Genomic DNA, 17041 nt, shown 5'->3' on the forward strand with positions numbered 1-17041 from the left:
ATGGAAATGGAGGAGAACACAATCACCTCAACACCCTCCCCCAGGCTCTACCTCCTTGCAATGGGGTGGGTTTGAGCCAGACTTCAGGACCCACCACCCCAGCCTCAGGGTGGCCAGTCAACCCACTCCACCCCTCTCCCCTCTGCAGGGCACAGTGATGCTTTTCCCTTGCTCTCCTTCATCCAGCAGCCGGGACCAACCCCAAGCTCAGATACCGTCTGACTTTTGCAATCCCTTCCTAGCCCCACCAGTAAAACCAGCACTTGGCTGCCTGGATCTGCTCCTTGGCTGCCCCGGCTCTGACGGCACACGGTAGCCCCACGCTCGCCGGGCTGGGGCTGGACCCCGACCGCGGCTGAGCCACAGCTAAGCATCGTCTCACTGCCTCCCACACAAATCCGGGACCCAGCGGCGAGCCGCATTAGCTCATCACTGGGGTGCTGCCAGCCTGACTGAGGAGGGAAGGGAAAAAAGGCAGCACAAGAAAAAGGAGGGCTAAAAAGAAAAAGGAAGAACGAAAAAGATAAAAGAAAAAAGGAAAAGGGGAAAAAGAAAAAAAATATAAAAATAAATAAACAGAAAAAGAGAAAAGAGCAAAGAAAAGAAAGAAAAAGAAAGGAAAAAGGAAAAAAAGGAAAAAGAAAAAAGAAAAAAGGAAAAAAGGAAAAAGGAAAGGAAAAAAAGGAAAAAGAAAGGAAAAAGAAAACAGAAAAAAAAAGGGAAAAGAAAGAAAAAGCAAAAAGAAAGAAAACCTTTTGAGGCCAAGTGCACATGGGTCTACAACAACTCACAGAAGGGACAAGGGGTGGGCTGGGGACCAGGGCAGGCCACGGAGCCAAGGGAGCCCCTTCTCTGCTGAAAACAGCCTACCTGCCAAACCCAGAAATGAGGGGGAAAATCATATTAATTTAAACACCTTTTGAACCCTGCATGTAAATAATACAAGTACGAGCAGGTAATTCTGCCTCTGCTAACTGTGCGGCTCGTGGTGGGGAACAACAGCAGCATGTACTCAGACAATGATGGATGCAAGTAAATAACCCACCGTTTGAAGATGCAAATGTTTGAAAGACCTTGCTTGGCCAGTCTGCTCTCGGAGCTGCTTAAGGCAGAAGGATGATTTGCAGCCATGAATCCCCATGTGAGATTTGGAAAAGGTCCCTTGCTGATGTTACAGCTGCTGTCTCTTGCTTTAAGGGCTCTCCAGGCTGGTGGAAAAAAAAAAAAAAAGGAGAATTTGGTTAATAGCCCAACAACTTGAATACTTGTGCCATAGCCATTGTCTGCTCTGGTTGCAACGTGATCAGGACCACACTGCGGGGATGGAGTCCCATGGGAAAGCCTGTGGGGTGGCTTGTCCCCTACCTCTCCACATCACATCTGGTCCATCCAGTGAAAAATACCGTCACATTTTCCCAGAAAAACTGCACAAATTGTACAGCAACGTGCTTCAGTCACAGATGAACCCTGTTACCAAAACCCCACATACGCCTCATTGCTCTATTTGTGCAAAACAGCTGTTCCTCTCGTTGCCTTGTACGATGGCCGTGTTTTGTGCCCCCATTCATGACCTGCTTCCCCAGGTCAGCTACAACATGGCCCGAAGCATCATCTATTTTGGTACCTCACCTGTACCTTGGGTACCCCAGTACTCCTCACCTCGCTTGCAATAAGCCACTGATAAAGCCTCTTAACCATCCTCCGGGAATTGCAAAAGCATCTGCAAGACCAGATTTTATTTGTACTGTCCCTGTGGGAGCCAACTCAGAGGACATCCATGGGCTGGCTTGTCCTCAGGCAGAGCACGGTGATGGAGATGGCTTGTACCCCCAGACCCAGCAAACCATGCAAACAAAATTGATGCTGCCAACACAGAGCAACGGAGAAAAACCCAGCCCTTGCGTAGCTACGGCTGCCCCAGCTGTGCTGCGATCTCCTGGAAGTGATTTTATAAGCGAGGCAAGGCAGATAAGGAGACTTTCCTCTTGACGGTGAACCCAGCCCCACCAATCTCTTGAAAATGTGCCAAAAGCAAGTGAGGTTCGAGCATGTTTTAAGCTGTTTGTCATTAGCATGGGAACCAGAGGTGTGCCATGGGGAGTGGAGCAGGGGGGCTGCTTCTCTGTGCATCAGCTGCAGGGATGCTACCCTACCCTAAAATGGGGTGATGGCACACCAAGCCCTGCTGGCACAGGGCTTTTCCATCCTTCTGCAATAGCAACTCTTCTCATTGCAGCTCTCTCCCCAGGCCTGAGGGTCCAGCAAGGACAGCCCTATCTCACACCTCGTCACCCAGGGCTGGAGGTAAAAAAACAGGTTCATAGGCAGCTTGTCATTGCTGTTTGAAGCCCCTGTGATGTGCCAGAGACAAACCCTGTGTGTGGCAAAGGGTCAGGGCAGGACACCCATGAGAAGAGATGGGAGGGTGGGAACACAGAGAAGGGAGTGGAGCAGAGATGTTTTGGAAGAGTAAAAAGGAGGAATGAGAAGCATGATGTGAGAGCATAGGCCAGCTACTGAGGAAGGGAGACGCATGACCGAGTGCATCGGCCTGTTTGCAATCAGCTGAGAGGTGGTAGCAGCCCAGCTGCCATGGACACGCACAGCGAGCTGGAAGCCTGCTGGAAAAGGGCTGCAGGGAAAGCCTCATGCTGATACAGAAAAAGATGCGATCACCTCAAGGTTTTATGGCACCAGCACACATTTCCTATTAAAAGCGTGAACCTAATCCTCCAAATGATGAGCAGCAGGTACCGTGACCCAGGTAAGCATCATGTTCACTCCCGCACTCACCTTAAGCTCACTGGATTTTAAAAAATGCTTCTTCTGCCTCCAAATCAAGGACAAACCCTGATACTTTTCCTCCTGTGTATTCCCAGTCCACATGTAAAACCAGTAAATCACTCTCTGCATAGGAGTGGAGATTAACTAGACTGCAATTAAATTACAGTGGGGGAGTTTTAGGTATGAGCAGGTGGTCCCGCATTACCCCGTTGGGCTCCACGAATGCGGTGTTTCCCTCCTCGGGACTACATAGATCTACTGCAGAAACTCAGGGCTTGGCTGTCGGTTGGGCTGTGTTCATAGATCAGGACCAGGCCTCTTACCAGCTTGCTGGAAATAAGGAGCCAGCCAAACCAGATGTCTGGGAGATGCTGAGGGCTGCATTAGCATCTCCTAAACTTTTTGCAGCCTGGAGCAGGATGAAGTGTGAGGGCAGGCACATCCCTCAGGCTCCGGCTGCAGTCAAGGGTGTGCGAGTCGGCCAGAGTTTTATGCATCCAGCTTCAAAGTCCATCAGAACAAAATCAGCCTGTGAGCCTAAAATAATGTTTCTCTATTTGATAGGAATCAGAAGAGCAACGTCTCACACAGCCCACAGGGCTGTGATGGACAGGGAACCTCCTTCCCTTGGTGAAGGGCCCTTTCCCTTATGAACCAGCCACCATGTAATGCAATTAGCTGTAATTAGCAGGCTTCAGGCTGGTGGCAAGACATTTGCACTGCAAGTTGCCATGCCAGCTGCACCGCTTCACTGATGGGGCCGGCTGCCCTTTCTCAGCTTCCCTTCTGCTGCTGGTTTATTTCTGTGCTCAGACGTCCTGGGGCTGGGAGAGCTTTGAAAAAGAAGTATGTTACTGTTTAGGGTTATAAATTGGTGTTGAAAAGTTGGAGGTCAAAATTCATCCAACTCTTGCTGACACTATCCTAGACCTAGGATGAATACCTTTTTTTTTTTTTTTTGGACTTATTTAACAACCTTGCTAGGAAACAGAAGGCAAAAAGAGTTCAGCAGTTCAGGTTCCAGTGAGTGCTGCAGCTTCAGGGACTGAGATCTTCCCACCCCCAGATACCTGCCCTGCTCTGGGGCCAGAAATCCTGTAGGTTTCAGCTCTCATGCAGTCATGTATGTGCAGAGAGCAAGTAGTAGGAGTGCCACCTGCTGACACTGGAGATTATGTAGCATCATCTATACATTAATCCCACCTCTGCTGAGCTCACCTCATCTACGCCCAAGGCAAAGCCATCCATTGTGTCCAGCCAGCATCTGCCTTAAGGTAACACCACTTGGTGATGGTGGTCCTCAAGCTCCTGGCAGGAGAAGACGACAGTGGCTGCTCTGATTTTGGACCCATCCACAAGGGAAAAAAAAGAAGAGCTGTAAAATGGAGGGGGGTGGGGGTGGGGAAAGTGTTTTGGAGCAGAACCACCGTGCCACAACCACCTCTGGCCAATAGGCCTGGCTGGTGGTAGAACATTTTAAGGGCTTTTATTTGTAGCTGGTGGTACCTTTTTATTTTTTTTTTGATACAGAGAGGCTGAGTGACTCTCTGGAGAGGTTCTAGGGCTCACAAGGCAGAGCTGAAACTCTATCAGCATTGCCCCACAGAGTGGGGAGAGTGAAGCCTTGGTAGGATGGGAGCAAGAGAAGGAACTCTAGGTTCAAAATGGAAAATAGGTTATGACCCTTTCAGGCCCGGTCCTGCTGGAGGCCCACTACGCAACCCCCTGCTGTGACCTTACAGCTTTTACAGACTGACTTTTCACAAGGCAAGGACAGCAACAATGCCCCAACCCATTTCTACCCCAGTCATGGTCTGGTCCTTGTAGGGCTCTTGGCATCTGAGGAAGCTTTCAGGTGTCCGCTGCTGGTGAAGGGAGAGTGCTCAAGAGGGAGGAAACCTCCTCACAGCCCAAGTGCAGCTGATGCAGCCCGAGATAAATCATGAGTGGCAAGACCCTCCCTGCCCAGCACCCCAAGGACACCCTGGAGATGCACCTTTTCCAGGGCAGTCCCAAGGTGAAAAATGAAAAACATACTCAGTTGGAATCTGAGAAATTCAGATGGCTACCACTTACTTTATCTACTAGTCTCATTTTCCTGGCCACAAGCTACTTTTGGGAAGCTATATGCAAAAACGATGTAAAGTCTTTTTTTTTATATTTTTAACCTAGTGTGCTCATACTATCCCAGTCCTTAACCAAGCCACTAAATTAGCTTTGATACAGTCTGACACTGGATGTCCGTTAAAGCCTTACCAACGTGGCTAATCCTCAGGAAAGGGTAAAAATTAGCCAATAACCCATCCAGCACGCTGAGACCTTGGCTTTCACATTTTCCAGAAACTCAGGGGTTGCTAACAGCTGATCCAAGGCAGAATTTCTAGTAATTTCCTCCAATTAGTATCTTTTTCCTTTACTTCATTTACACAATTTTCTGCAGAAAGCTTTACCACAGGGTGCAGTTTCTCATGTTTTACGGGGACAGCCAAAACACATTTGTGAAACAGCAACCGACTGCCCAAACTGGACTTAAAGAAACTCAGCACTTTCTAGTAATACCTTAAACTAGTAATACCTTAATACGGGAAAAACTTTGAGCTTTAACTTTGCCCTCTCTGATTTCCTGGGGACTCTGCTGTATGAAAAGACACAGCAGAGCCCTTTGCTTGTCCAAAATCCCTCCACCACCTCCCAGCGGCACAGGGTTGACTGCTGGGCTGAAAACGTGTCCTCAAAAGCTTTGCTGTTTGGCTCTTTTCCCTGTCATTTTTCACAAGAAACATCCAGGCGATACTTCACAGCAAATAAAAGCCAGGCGTGAGAGCTTGACTTTCCTGGCAGCCACTTGGGGCGTGAAGCTGGCAGGTAATCACACACTGCTGGGCTGCACTGGAAAAAATGTCCCTGTCCCACTTAGTTCTGAACCGATTCAAAGCTGAGAAACTTCATCCTCCCTCCCCTAACCCTCCAGATAGGAGAAAACAAGGTTTTCTATGAAACAGCTTAAAAGAAAAAAAAAAAAAATCCTAAATACCCGACTTACTTCTCACAGGGGCAGGAAAAAGCCCAAACCCTGAGGAGAGAGGCACGATGCTGAGCTGGCTGGCAGCAAGGTTTCCAAGTCCCTTCCCCTCCATGGCCACAGATAAGCAGCAGGTAAACCCCAGTACACAGCGTGCAGGGATGTGGCACCGAGGCCCGGCTGATGGGTGAAGGAACATGTTTTTACAATGTGAAAACTCGACCTCAGGCTGACTCTCCTGTCTCCCAAGGAGGGAGAAAAAAGCTGAGAGCTGGCACGTGGGTAAAGGGCAAGAAAATAAGCATGGTTGGGAAGCGGAGAGATCTGTACCCCTTGGAGCAGCTGGGTTTCCTACAGCTTACATAGCTGGTGGGGAGAAGCAGCTTCTTCAAGAAAGAGCATCTACAATAATGTGCGGTACTGGGGGATGGCGGGAGGACTTCAGAAAGCATGGTTTGGAAACCATCACTGTAGGTCTAAATGTCACTACAGACCTCCCTTTCCACCAATACAGAAGATCCTGTTTCATACCGCTGCAAAACTGCGTTTGCATTCTCTGTTTTCTGGGATAGACTTAAGCTTGCTGAGCCCAGCTTCAATGTTATCAGGTGTGTAACAGAGCACAACAGTCCTGCAAAGCTCTTTCAAATCCATTAAAATCCTCCTCCTCCTCGGAGCCATGTGGGCACTGCTCAGTTCCACACTCACTGGGCACCTACTAAACCAGGGCTGGTAAGTGTGGCTGGAACATATGGGTCTTTGACCCAAAATCCTGTGTGAGAACTGAACTCTCTCTCCTGACTCCTCTTTTTACCATCCTGCTTTCCTATATATCCAGCAGCTGCCCTTTCATCTTCACTTACATGATCATCAAACAGCAGCAACAATATGAAGAAATATTTCTGTGGGCAAGAGCCTGATGTTATTTTGGCAAGAGGAAGATCACTAGGATAAAAAATAAAGACTACAGAGAGGTGGTGATGGTCGCCAAGGTGGACAGCTGGAGCAGACTGTGTGTGCTGCCCGAGCAGGGGGTGGGCATGGGCATGGTGTGTGGACTCCCCGTGCCGGCGGAGGGGACAGCAATGTGGTATGGAGCACCCACCTACCTGTCAGAGAAGCCTTTGAACAAAGCACAGAGGAATCTCCTTGATGCCCAAGAACAGCTCCATTATGGGGCAGAAATACACCAGGGGATAAGTGGTCCATTAAAAAAAAAAAGAAGTTACAATTAAATAAATGTCAGGTTGCTAGATGCTCTGGGGAGTTTACTCCTTGTACATGCATGCACCCTGCAACCAGCCCACACACACTGCCCCAGTGATGCCAAAGCTTGCTTGGTTGTCCACACACCCCTCCACCGGGATCTGGAACCTCCAAACCTGGGTTACATTCCCCTCAGGCACACTAACAACAGGGAAACTTGTGCTGGTTGGCCAGGCAGATCACTGAGAAGCCAGCCTGCTGTTTGCTGTGTATTTTTGTTGCTGAAAGAAGTAGCTGGTCCCCATCTGGTAGAAACCTCGTGATGAGCCAGGGAATTAAGCTTGCAAAGGAAAAGATTCAATTATTTAATTCAGGTCTTTAATATTCTGAAAATGAACGTGGGCTGCCAAATCAAACAGAATTAAAACGCAGGCACAAATGGGAGGGGAAAAGTTAGGTGAACTTTTTGATTTATATGCTGGCTGAAAGCCTCTCTCTAGAGATGCCTTTCATTTAGGGCTTTTAACAGTTTGTCTCACCAAGGGAAGACAACAATAGTGCTTACATGTTGGGGGGTTTGTGTTTCCCTTCTCCTTCCCCCTATCACAGGACACCACAGACCTTGTTCACGCTGGTGGTGAAGAATCAGTCTCTCGTGCTTAAACAGGGAACAAAAAGAGAAGGAAAAGAGCAAAAAGGCAAGATTTCTAAGTCCACGTTGATCTAAGCATATGGCATCTCCTCCGCACGGTTCAGTACCTCCACAAGCAGCCTCTGCACTCTCAGCAGAACACGATGCTCTTCTCTCCTTGTCTATCCTGAGATTTTTGGAGAGGTGCAAAAATCCCTGCCTCATGCTTTGCCACCCTCCACTGTCCCAGTGCGGTGCAGCAATGTCAGGTCCTTGCTTTAAAGCACTAGTACCTTATGTAATAGCTGCTTTTATAGCACCTTGTAGCATTTTCCACTTCATTTTCTCTTCATATTATTGAGTAGTATAAAATATTCACACACATGCAAAAAAACCCAAAACCCAAAAGAAAAACAATTCTTCCATTTATATATTAACTTTTTGGCCAGGTACTTCTAGTCTTGCAAAATAACAGTTTGAGACAACTTGGGTGGGGACTACTTGCTGTTATATCCTGAGCACGCACAGGGACATCCTGCCCAGTGACTGGCAGAGCCACAGGAGCAAGCCTGAGCTCGGTCAGTGAGGTGGCAGAGGTGACATGGCTTGACCACGGTGAGGACAAGGCAATATCGGACAGCTACATAACTCCTTCAGATGAAGGACAGCCAGGTAGATACCAAAAGGGGAAACCAAAGTGTAGGAGGTGGAAGGTGCAAGGCACGATGTGCCTGCATCCAGAGCAGGAGCATGGTGCTGCTGCTGGTGCAATGACCATCTAAGCAAGGCAAGAAACCTTCCCCCAGGTCAGCTTCCACAGTCTAATCAACTGGTAGCAGAGAGTAAGCTGTCCAGTGAGGCAGGGCATGAGCTAGCGCTGGAGTGACATGGATTTTCTGCGTCCCTATTCAGGACCAGCTTGCTGGACTAAGACGTGAAGAGGTGATGCTTGGCCCCTCACCAGCCAGTTTTGCCTTTTCTTTTGGCAAAGCTGGGGTGCTTTCTACAGTGTTTGCAGTGGCCTGAGCTGAGCTCAGCTGGAGCCAAGCCACTGGAAGAAGCAGAGGTGTGACCTGGTTTAATACGAAAGTCCCAGGACAGTGTTTTTACAAGCCTTCCCGGTTATTAGGAAAACATGAACAAAAGAGAGGAGTTACAGCAGGTCCTGGGCCAGCGTGGAGGACTGCTAGCATGCACCACACGTTCCTCCAGCCACATCCAAAAGGACTCTAAGGGAGCTCAGGGGAAGTCAGCCCTAGGGAGGCTGTCAGGGTAGTACACTAAAGTGAGGACACGCTTGTCTTAATGCTTTGGCAATCCTCAGCATGCCTCTCAGGGCACAGAAAGGACAACAGTTCTGCTTCTCTCAGGCAAACCTAACCTGCATCACCAGGGAGGAAAGACAGCAGGGCATTTTAAATTGTTATTTTGCAGCTAGGCTAAGTCTATCACGAGGGTGCAATCACTGACTTACGACTGCAGGGTTTTGGAGCAGGACTGTTTCTTTGTCCTGCCGGTGGGTTTCTGCATGGCTTTGGGGTGCTCCCGTACCGCACATGAAACAGCAACTCCCCATTTCCCTCCAAGATCAAAACCAGCCTCATTAACAGAAGCACAACGAAGAAACCAGCTTCAATGACAGCTCTGAGACATGCCTTTGCTAATTACTATAAGGGAGAGTGACTACTGCCACTGGCTCTAGCAGGCACCGTGGTTTCTGAAAAGAGTGTGTATAAGTGCTGTATTTTTAATATATATATACACATACACACCCATGCACAAGTGTCTTGGTTAACTAATTTAGCTAAGTAATGCAGAAGTGAGGTGTCCACTGTTATCTCTGTGATTTCACTACCAGTATCAGCCTTTTCTTAATTTTCAAGTTGCTGCTGAAGCCTCCCAAGCCTGCACTGTGCTAAACACCAGCTGGGAGTTCCTGGACTAGCAGCTCCTGTTGGACCCAGCTCACAGAGTTTGTTGACCAAGTGGCTCTGAGATAACACCCAGCTGACCTGGGCAGCTTGAGAATAACAGACCTTTCCTCAGTCCTTAAACACCCACCCACCTGCATCTCTCGGGGCTCCCACCCTCCAGTGATGGGCCAGTCGGGCTGGTGAATCAGGGTAGAGGTTTCTGGGCTAGTCCAGGAGAAAGGCTGCAAATGGCTTTTGCATTTGCCCTTTGTTCTTGCTGCTACTTCTGACCAGTACTGGAAAGCACTGGATGGGTTTTGGCCTGCCGAAGAGAAACAGCTTTTGACTGAATTTTGCCCAAGGTTACTCATTTCCATCTGCAGCCTGACATGCAAAAAGCTCTCCTATTTCAGATGTGATTCTTCAGCATTTTTTTCAGCCCCTAAACCTCTTACATGACTGCACTGGCACCGAAGCCAGAAAATTTTTAGTCATGGCCTATTGTCCCCCCCTGTGCCAAGGAAGACAGAAAACAACCACATTTGAAGCCAGCTGATAGACTAACCCTAGCCCAGAGCTAATGAGCTAGAGAGACATTTACCCTAGGCACGAGAGCATTAGCCACACAGCCACCTTCTCAGTTATGTAAAAGAAGCCTCCAATTCCAAAAAAACTTAACCTCTTTCAGGTCAATGAGAGAACAGGAAAAACCCAGAAGGTGAGGACTTTGAAAAGAAGTACGTGTTATCGAGTATTTCCCAAGCACGAGAGAGCTGAGCTCTGCCTCAAGGACACAGAAATCATCCTCCCTCCCTGCAGCAGCTGATGCTGGAGACCTCGTTTCCTTCTGCTCTCCCACCTCAGCCTTGCAACCGCCCCTCAGGAAGGTGCGCTTCCATCTCTGGCTGCAGCCCTTCCAAACTGAGTCAAACCTCAGGAAAACCCTGATGTTACCTTCAAAATCAGGGTTCTTAAAGAAAAATTGGTGCCATCTTTGTTTCACTTACTCCTGTGGGTTTTAGGGGCTTCACACTGAAGCTTACCCATGAATCCTTTCCCAGGAAGACTGGAGACTCCCCATGAGCTAGGATTTGAGAGCAGACCCCAGTCCTGTGAGCTGTATCTTAGAAGCGGACAGCTCCACAATCCCAGTGACGGCTACAGCTTTCACTCTCAGTTTTCTTATGTCTGAAAGAAAAACCCATTAAATGCTTCCCTTGATTTTAAAACAGAAATTCCTAGTTTGACTGCTGACACCAGCCAAACTAGTCTCTGCTGCAGTACTCGGAGGGTGTTGAAGTCTGCCATGGAGCAAGGGCAGCCGAAATTCAGGTCTCCCAACAGTAACGTCACTCCTCCACCCTCTGGCTCCATGCCCAGCTTGGCCAGGTCATTGTGCTGGAAGACACGGCTGCAAACATCCATTGCATAAACCAGGGCAAAACTTTGTCCCTTTTTTCTGCTGAAGACCCACTCTGACTTTATATAATGCATGTGTACATATCTACACTTAGAGACACATAATATATTAATTCATAGACTAACTTCAGTAAGCAGGGTCGGATGTGCATGAATGACTCCACTAATTTTTTTTCTGGAACAAATATCCCTGCTCCTGATCTTAAAATAAGTGGAACAATAATGTGAAAGCAGCCTATTTGATCCTGACATCCCTGCTGCTGCTGCTTGCCTGCACCCTGCTAGCAGCAGCCCAACCTGGATGAGATATGCATCTCTTCTGATTTAATTGTATTTTGCTTACGCATTCAGGACAGGAGCAAATGAGAACTGTGCACCATGTAAGAGAACAATGAAGCTTGGTGACTTGCTAACTAGCTCTGGTTTAATTGCACAGCCACGCCTGACACGCCAGTGGGAACATCTGCATGGAAGCGATGTTCCCACACATATGTGACACATAACTTTGGTTGTGCTGGTGCCAGGTTTGGTTCTGAAACTAAGCTATGGAAGGAAGCTATGGGACTGGATGCAATTTTCATTGATTCTGTAGAAAAACTGATTTTTGAAGACCACCTTTGAAGGCCCTGAAAATCTCCACTGAGTTCTGTGGAGGGTCAGACTCCAGGAGATGTAAGAGGTAGGTGATACAAAGCAGGCAGGGCAGGGCTGAGAGCTGGGGTGACAAACACACATGAAATGCCAAGCTGAGCTAGACTGCAGGGGCACCCAGTGAAACTCCACACGAGCAAGAGAGAAGTTTTGCCAAAGGGCTCCAGAAAGCCAAGACAACAGGTCTGCAGATACTCAAAGAGCTTCTGGGAAGAAGATGCATGGGGGAGAGAAAATTCCGGAGAGATGAGGAGCTGGGAAAAATCGCAACGGGGGAATGGATGTGGAGAGAAGTTTACTACAAAAGAGCTTGCATTAGTCAAATGGCTAAATTATGGGGAAGGACATATTAAATCATGGAAGGACAAGCAATTCAATCCCCTCGTTCAATGGATGCAAATGCTCAGATACATCGGAAGCAACATCAGGATAAACGGCATTCACAAGCTCTGGCAAAGCAGAGACTGCACAATTGATAGACAGCTGTGGACAAGACACTCTGCCAGCTTCAAGGACATTTGGAAGGAACTAGTGTCTAGAGCTACTGCTAAACAAATATGTTATCTGGCTAAATAACTTACCTGTCAATACCTCTGCAGCCATTTCCAAGGAAAAAACAAGATGTAAAAATTGTGACAGCAGAACATGACCAGCATCTTAGCCTTCCGGTAGGTCAGATTGCCCAAAGCTTCGGGGTAGGACTAAAAATGGTGAGAGTAGTTACAACCAAAATCAAGAAACCCTTGCAATCTTGGGATGCCATGCAGAGAGAATCCCAGTCCACAGCTAATGAATTCCTCTGGCCTTGATGGATCATCCTCAGGGTGAGGAGTCCCATGGTACGCTTGAGTTTCCTTCACTGCCACCTACCAGTCGTTTTCCCCACATTGCAGAGATGGGCCCTTGACTTCTCTCCGCCATTGAAGAATAGTCTTTTGCTGCTAAACTGTGCAAATAAACTCCCAGTACAGGATTTTCCATGTTCCTATTTTAATTCGTTGTGCTAACAACATGCCCACAACGTTTAAGCCCTAGGAAATACTGAAGCAACATGAGCAGTAACAGACTAACCAGTGGAGGTTAGATCCCAGAAAACAGTAGCTTCTTTTCAAGAGACATACATCATTTAGGTTAAAGTTGACTTATTGGGAGTTACAGTTAAATTAAGAGGATTGTACAGGGTGCAAAGTCCCCCAGTGCTTATCAGATTGATGGCAAATAGCGCTGTTTCTCCTCTCAAGCACCATGGGGGCCAGCAGCAGCGAGGGGCACGCTGCAGTCACTACCGTCTGCTTGCTGATCTTGCCCCCAAGAGCAGTCCTTGGCCAGGACCAACATGGGGATATTTCCATTTTAGGAAGTGAGCTGTTACTTAACTTCTGGCCAACACTGATTTATGCAATTTGGCACTGGTGAGGGACAGAGCCCTTGCACAACACACTCTACTGTCTACAGTACTTTCAATTTTCCGCAGATCTCCCTGGCTCCTTTACACTCCATGATGGTTGCTTAGAGGAGTTACAAACAGAAAGGCAGATGCAAGGACTGACTTCAGAGCAATCTTCTTATAGAGTGAACTATTACTGTGAAGGTACAAAGTACTGCTTTGAATCATTTACTAGGTGGTGACATGGCTTTCATCTGAGCTGCGTAACATGCCATCTAAGCGAGCAATCGCAAGACACAGCGTACAGAGAAATGGTCCCTCAACAAAGACACAAAAACTCCCCCCAACCCACTGAAGGCTGAGGGACAGTAAATAACACAACGCCAGGGGTGTGTTTGAATGAATGACAGCTGCAGCAGCTCTGAACTCAAAGATCTGTGAACCAGGTAAAGCACGTGCATGATCAGTCCGGGTCAGCCCAGCCCCCAGCATCTCCACTTCACCAAGGAGGCAACCAGATAGTTTTTGTCAGCTATTGAGTTTGTTGCACTTCCGTTTTCCTTTGCAACACTTCCGCAGCGATGCTACCATGGGGCTGGACAGAACTTGCCGCCTTGCAGAGCCTCCTGCCACCTTTCCTGACCAAGGATGCTGCAGCACATAGCTCTGCTCTGCTCCATGCTCACAACCCCACACAGAGTTTCATCGGGGGCATGAGGAAAGGGGAATGTGACAAGGGTTTCTTCTTGCAGGTACGTCTCACCAAAGCTTGGCTTTATGCTAACAGCTGGGCCCACCTGTTATAAGACCAATAAACCAACCCCATGGGGCAACATTTCTGGCAGAGCTATCCTACCACACTGGATTAACTGCCACCCAGGGATGCCCCAACATCATCAGCGCTTGGCCACCCACCAGCACATCCCTCAAAGGAGACACTTCTTGTGAAGAATGGTAACAACAGGACACCTGATGTAATAAGACCATTAGAGAAGTACTTCCCTTCTTCCCCCTCAGCAGGGAAGGAAAGACTGCTGCATCACAAGAAACAGTCCAGCAGAGGATGTGGCTTCCAGGCCATGGGGACCACAAAGCATCTGAAGACTTGACTATCACTTTACACGCTGACGGGCAGGTAGCCATAACGAGCTCCAGAGAGCTTATGTTCAGCCCCAGGCCTATAAGAAGGGAAGTATAAAGGGCTGTAACCTTAGGGATCCAGGCTGTTTTGAGGTAGGACATACACACTTGGCCCAAAGCAGGCTCAAGACAGCCGCTTTGATCTCTTCTTGAATGCATTAATGTGCAGAACGGAAATATCTGGCGTTCAGCTGGGACAACATACAGCACAGCTGGGGACCCTAGAGGAATCTGAGGCTTTCTGAACTTCTTCGAACACTTCCTTCTTTTTTTATAAACTCCCTTTTTTTTAATTCCTAAAAAGTGTTTCTTTTCCCAGGGCGAGATCCTAAGTTCATGATGTAATAACTGCGGTGAGGACTGTAGTTTTAAGTAAATAGGGATGTGCAGGCACAGAAATAAGAAAACATTATGGGAAAAGTATCGTTGTTAAAATTAGCCTCCTCTCACTCAGAATTGTAGAGAATTGATCTTTAAAACCAAACTCTGCCTTCAGGTACACACATTAACCAAAATTTGCAAGCATCAGTTGAAGGTGCCCAGAAAATTGTGCTGGCTTAAAACAATAAGTTGTACATGTTTTACTCTATTCTTGTACTGCATTAAAGCAGGAGCCAGCTGCTCAGCAGCTGGGGTAGCTACTACCAACCCACAGAGGTACCAGGGAAGCAGTGTCACTTTATCCTGCCTTGACAGTGACCAGACCCATAAAATGAGAATATATTTGCACTTCTGGGACTTCTCACAGATATAACAGCTTTTTCAGTGTAACTGAAGACTACTAAGCCTGGAGTTTCACAAACCACGGGAGCCTCTACCTGTGCCTCCCCCCCAGAATGGGACTGGGGATGTCCAGCATCCCTACCTAGATGTCTATTTTTCATGCATCCACCCCTGCAGCAGCTGTTTTCTTTCCATCCTCACTCACTATGATCAGGAGTGTAAAAAGAGCCTGGGCAAGCTTTTAATGCTCTTTACTTCTCTGTGCATTGTGTTAGACTCAGCTCAGCCTATGGTTCAGCAGTATTTCTGAACACTCATTTGACACGCTGTCTAGTGACTTACTGAGTGCAAACTCGTTTGAAAAGACAAATTAATCTAGGCTCTTTGCAGGATGCTGTAAGTTAAATGTCCATCTAAGCTAGGCATGCAGGACTCCGTAGCTGATGGAAAGAAAGAAGCAGTCACACAGGGTGAGTTAGTCTGTCCAAAGATAGGTGGGAGGGATGTATGTTGGAGCCAGTTTGCCATTCCCTTGGGAAGGCAAACCCCACTTTGTAATTATTTTTTTTTTTACATTTTATCCCAACAACATAGTAATTTCCAAATGACTTTTTCCCTTTTTTGCAACATGTCCAATGTCTTTGGGAGTCTTCTGGAAGAAAGGGCCTCTATCCACATACACCATGAGTCATTTGGAGGAAAGGGAAGCCCCTTGGACCTAAGGATGTAACTGGTTCACAGGGCTGCTCGTAAGTCTGAAAAAGCTGTAGGCGTCCATGGGCACAGAAATCCACGCAGGAGCTGGGGGAGGGCTGGGAACAGTGACCAGTTAGGTCTGGAGCCAAACCAGGAGAAGATTTTTACTCAGTGAGTCTGATGACCATGTCCATTAGCTGAGGGAGAAATTTGACAAGAATGTCACCAGGATGAGGGCCATGGAAATTGCTAGAAAAAGGCACAGAGCCAAAGAAGTGAAGGGAGACAGTCCCCACAGAGTATATTCCACATACTATCTTCCCGCCAGCAAGTACTCACTGGACATTCAACAGGCTGGATCCAGCTCAGGTTTTCCGATATGCTCCTTTTCATTCCTGAAGAATACCACAGGTTTCTCTTAATTCAAATCTCCCTTGGCAGAAATTAAAAGTTCAGGTTACATGGAAATAGTGGGGCTGAGGTTTCAGGGCATGCAGAGGCTTGCACACAATACGTATTTTGCCAGGATGACAGCCCACAAAGCTGACACAGTGCCTGTAACGAGGTATTTCAATTAGATAGAAGACTCTGAGAGAAAGTCAAATTTGGTGAGGCATGCTTTTTTTTTTTTTTGCTAAAGTGCTCCTGTTTCTGGATAACCTTGCCAGAGGCCTGAAAAATCTGTGAGTGGCCTCTGCAAGGTCACTTCTGGACATCGGGATCAGGCAGGAAGCGGCAGGGAGCAGCGAGCATTACGGGAGTGCTCTGTGTTTGTGGTTATGTGAAAACATCTTTGCCAAGAGATGAGCACAACTTTCCGTCACCGCTGGTGGCCCCCACACCGATGAGCAGGACAAGGCTACTGAATGACAAGAGGTGGAGAGACAAACCACAGGCCCGGGTGGGCCATGTGAAATGAAATTTTTAGCCACAGTCATCTTCCTTACCTCTGCGTTCCCATCCTGGTGAAAAAAGGGGTGTAACAGCATCAGTAAACCGTTTCCCAACATGTTGCATTAAGAGGGAGTGGGACGGGTCGTTGCTGTTGGGTACAGTCAGGTTTCCTTGCGTGCAGCTCTCCTCATCAGCTAAGGAAGATGTGTATCTTGGTGGCACCGACCTGAAGCCAGGACAGAGATACAGCTGGTGAAAACCTTGCAGAAAAGGAGAAGCCAGCCCAGTGGGTCAAGTCCTACCCGCTACCAAATATACAGGGCAGACATTCCAAAGGCAGGCAGCAGCTGCTCCAGATCAGAACCTCACATGTGTAACTCCCATATAAAATGTCTGGGGCATAAGTTTTCTGCAAGACATGCAGCATTTTGAGATGTTGGCATTATCTCAGTTCTGTGCAGGGGAGGGTGGAAAGTCAGCTAAAAGCACTGGGCCATGTGCAAAAGAAAGTGAGATCATGGATTTCTCTCTGGGGAGGGAAAAAACCAAAAACCCTAGCAGACTTCAGAAGTAGA

The 17041-nt window shown here is 47.8% G+C and overlaps 1 protein-coding gene across 21 annotated transcripts in view; it reads right to left on the bottom strand.

The window, feature by feature from the left end:
* Positions 1 to 16716, bottom strand: part of LOC119152260 — a 36713-nt gene extending 19997 nt beyond the window's left edge. For 9 of the 21 annotated variants that reach the window (XR_005105741.1, XR_005105737.1, XR_005105728.1 and 6 more), the window contains exons 1-4: positions 10600 to 12194; positions 6916 to 9878; positions 4003 to 4092; positions 1046 to 1208 (exon numbers count right to left, since the gene is read on the bottom strand). Coding sequence is in view for 3 of the 21 variants with exons in the window: in XM_037397291.1 (XP_037253188.1) it covers positions 1046 to 1208; positions 6916 to 6928; positions 7578 to 7670; positions 9709 to 9933 (494 nt within the window). In the remaining 18 variants the exon portion in view is untranslated. The other 12 variants (XM_037397291.1, XM_037397290.1, XR_005105726.1 and 9 more) reach the window with 11 other exon arrangements.
* Positions 16717 to 17041: the final 325 nt, after the last annotated feature.

Source organism: Falco rusticolus, chromosome 8, assembly GCF_015220075.1.
Source record: "Falco rusticolus isolate bFalRus1 chromosome 8, bFalRus1.pri, whole genome shotgun sequence".
Lineage (NCBI taxonomy): Eukaryota > Metazoa > Chordata > Aves > Falconiformes > Falconidae > Falco > Falco rusticolus.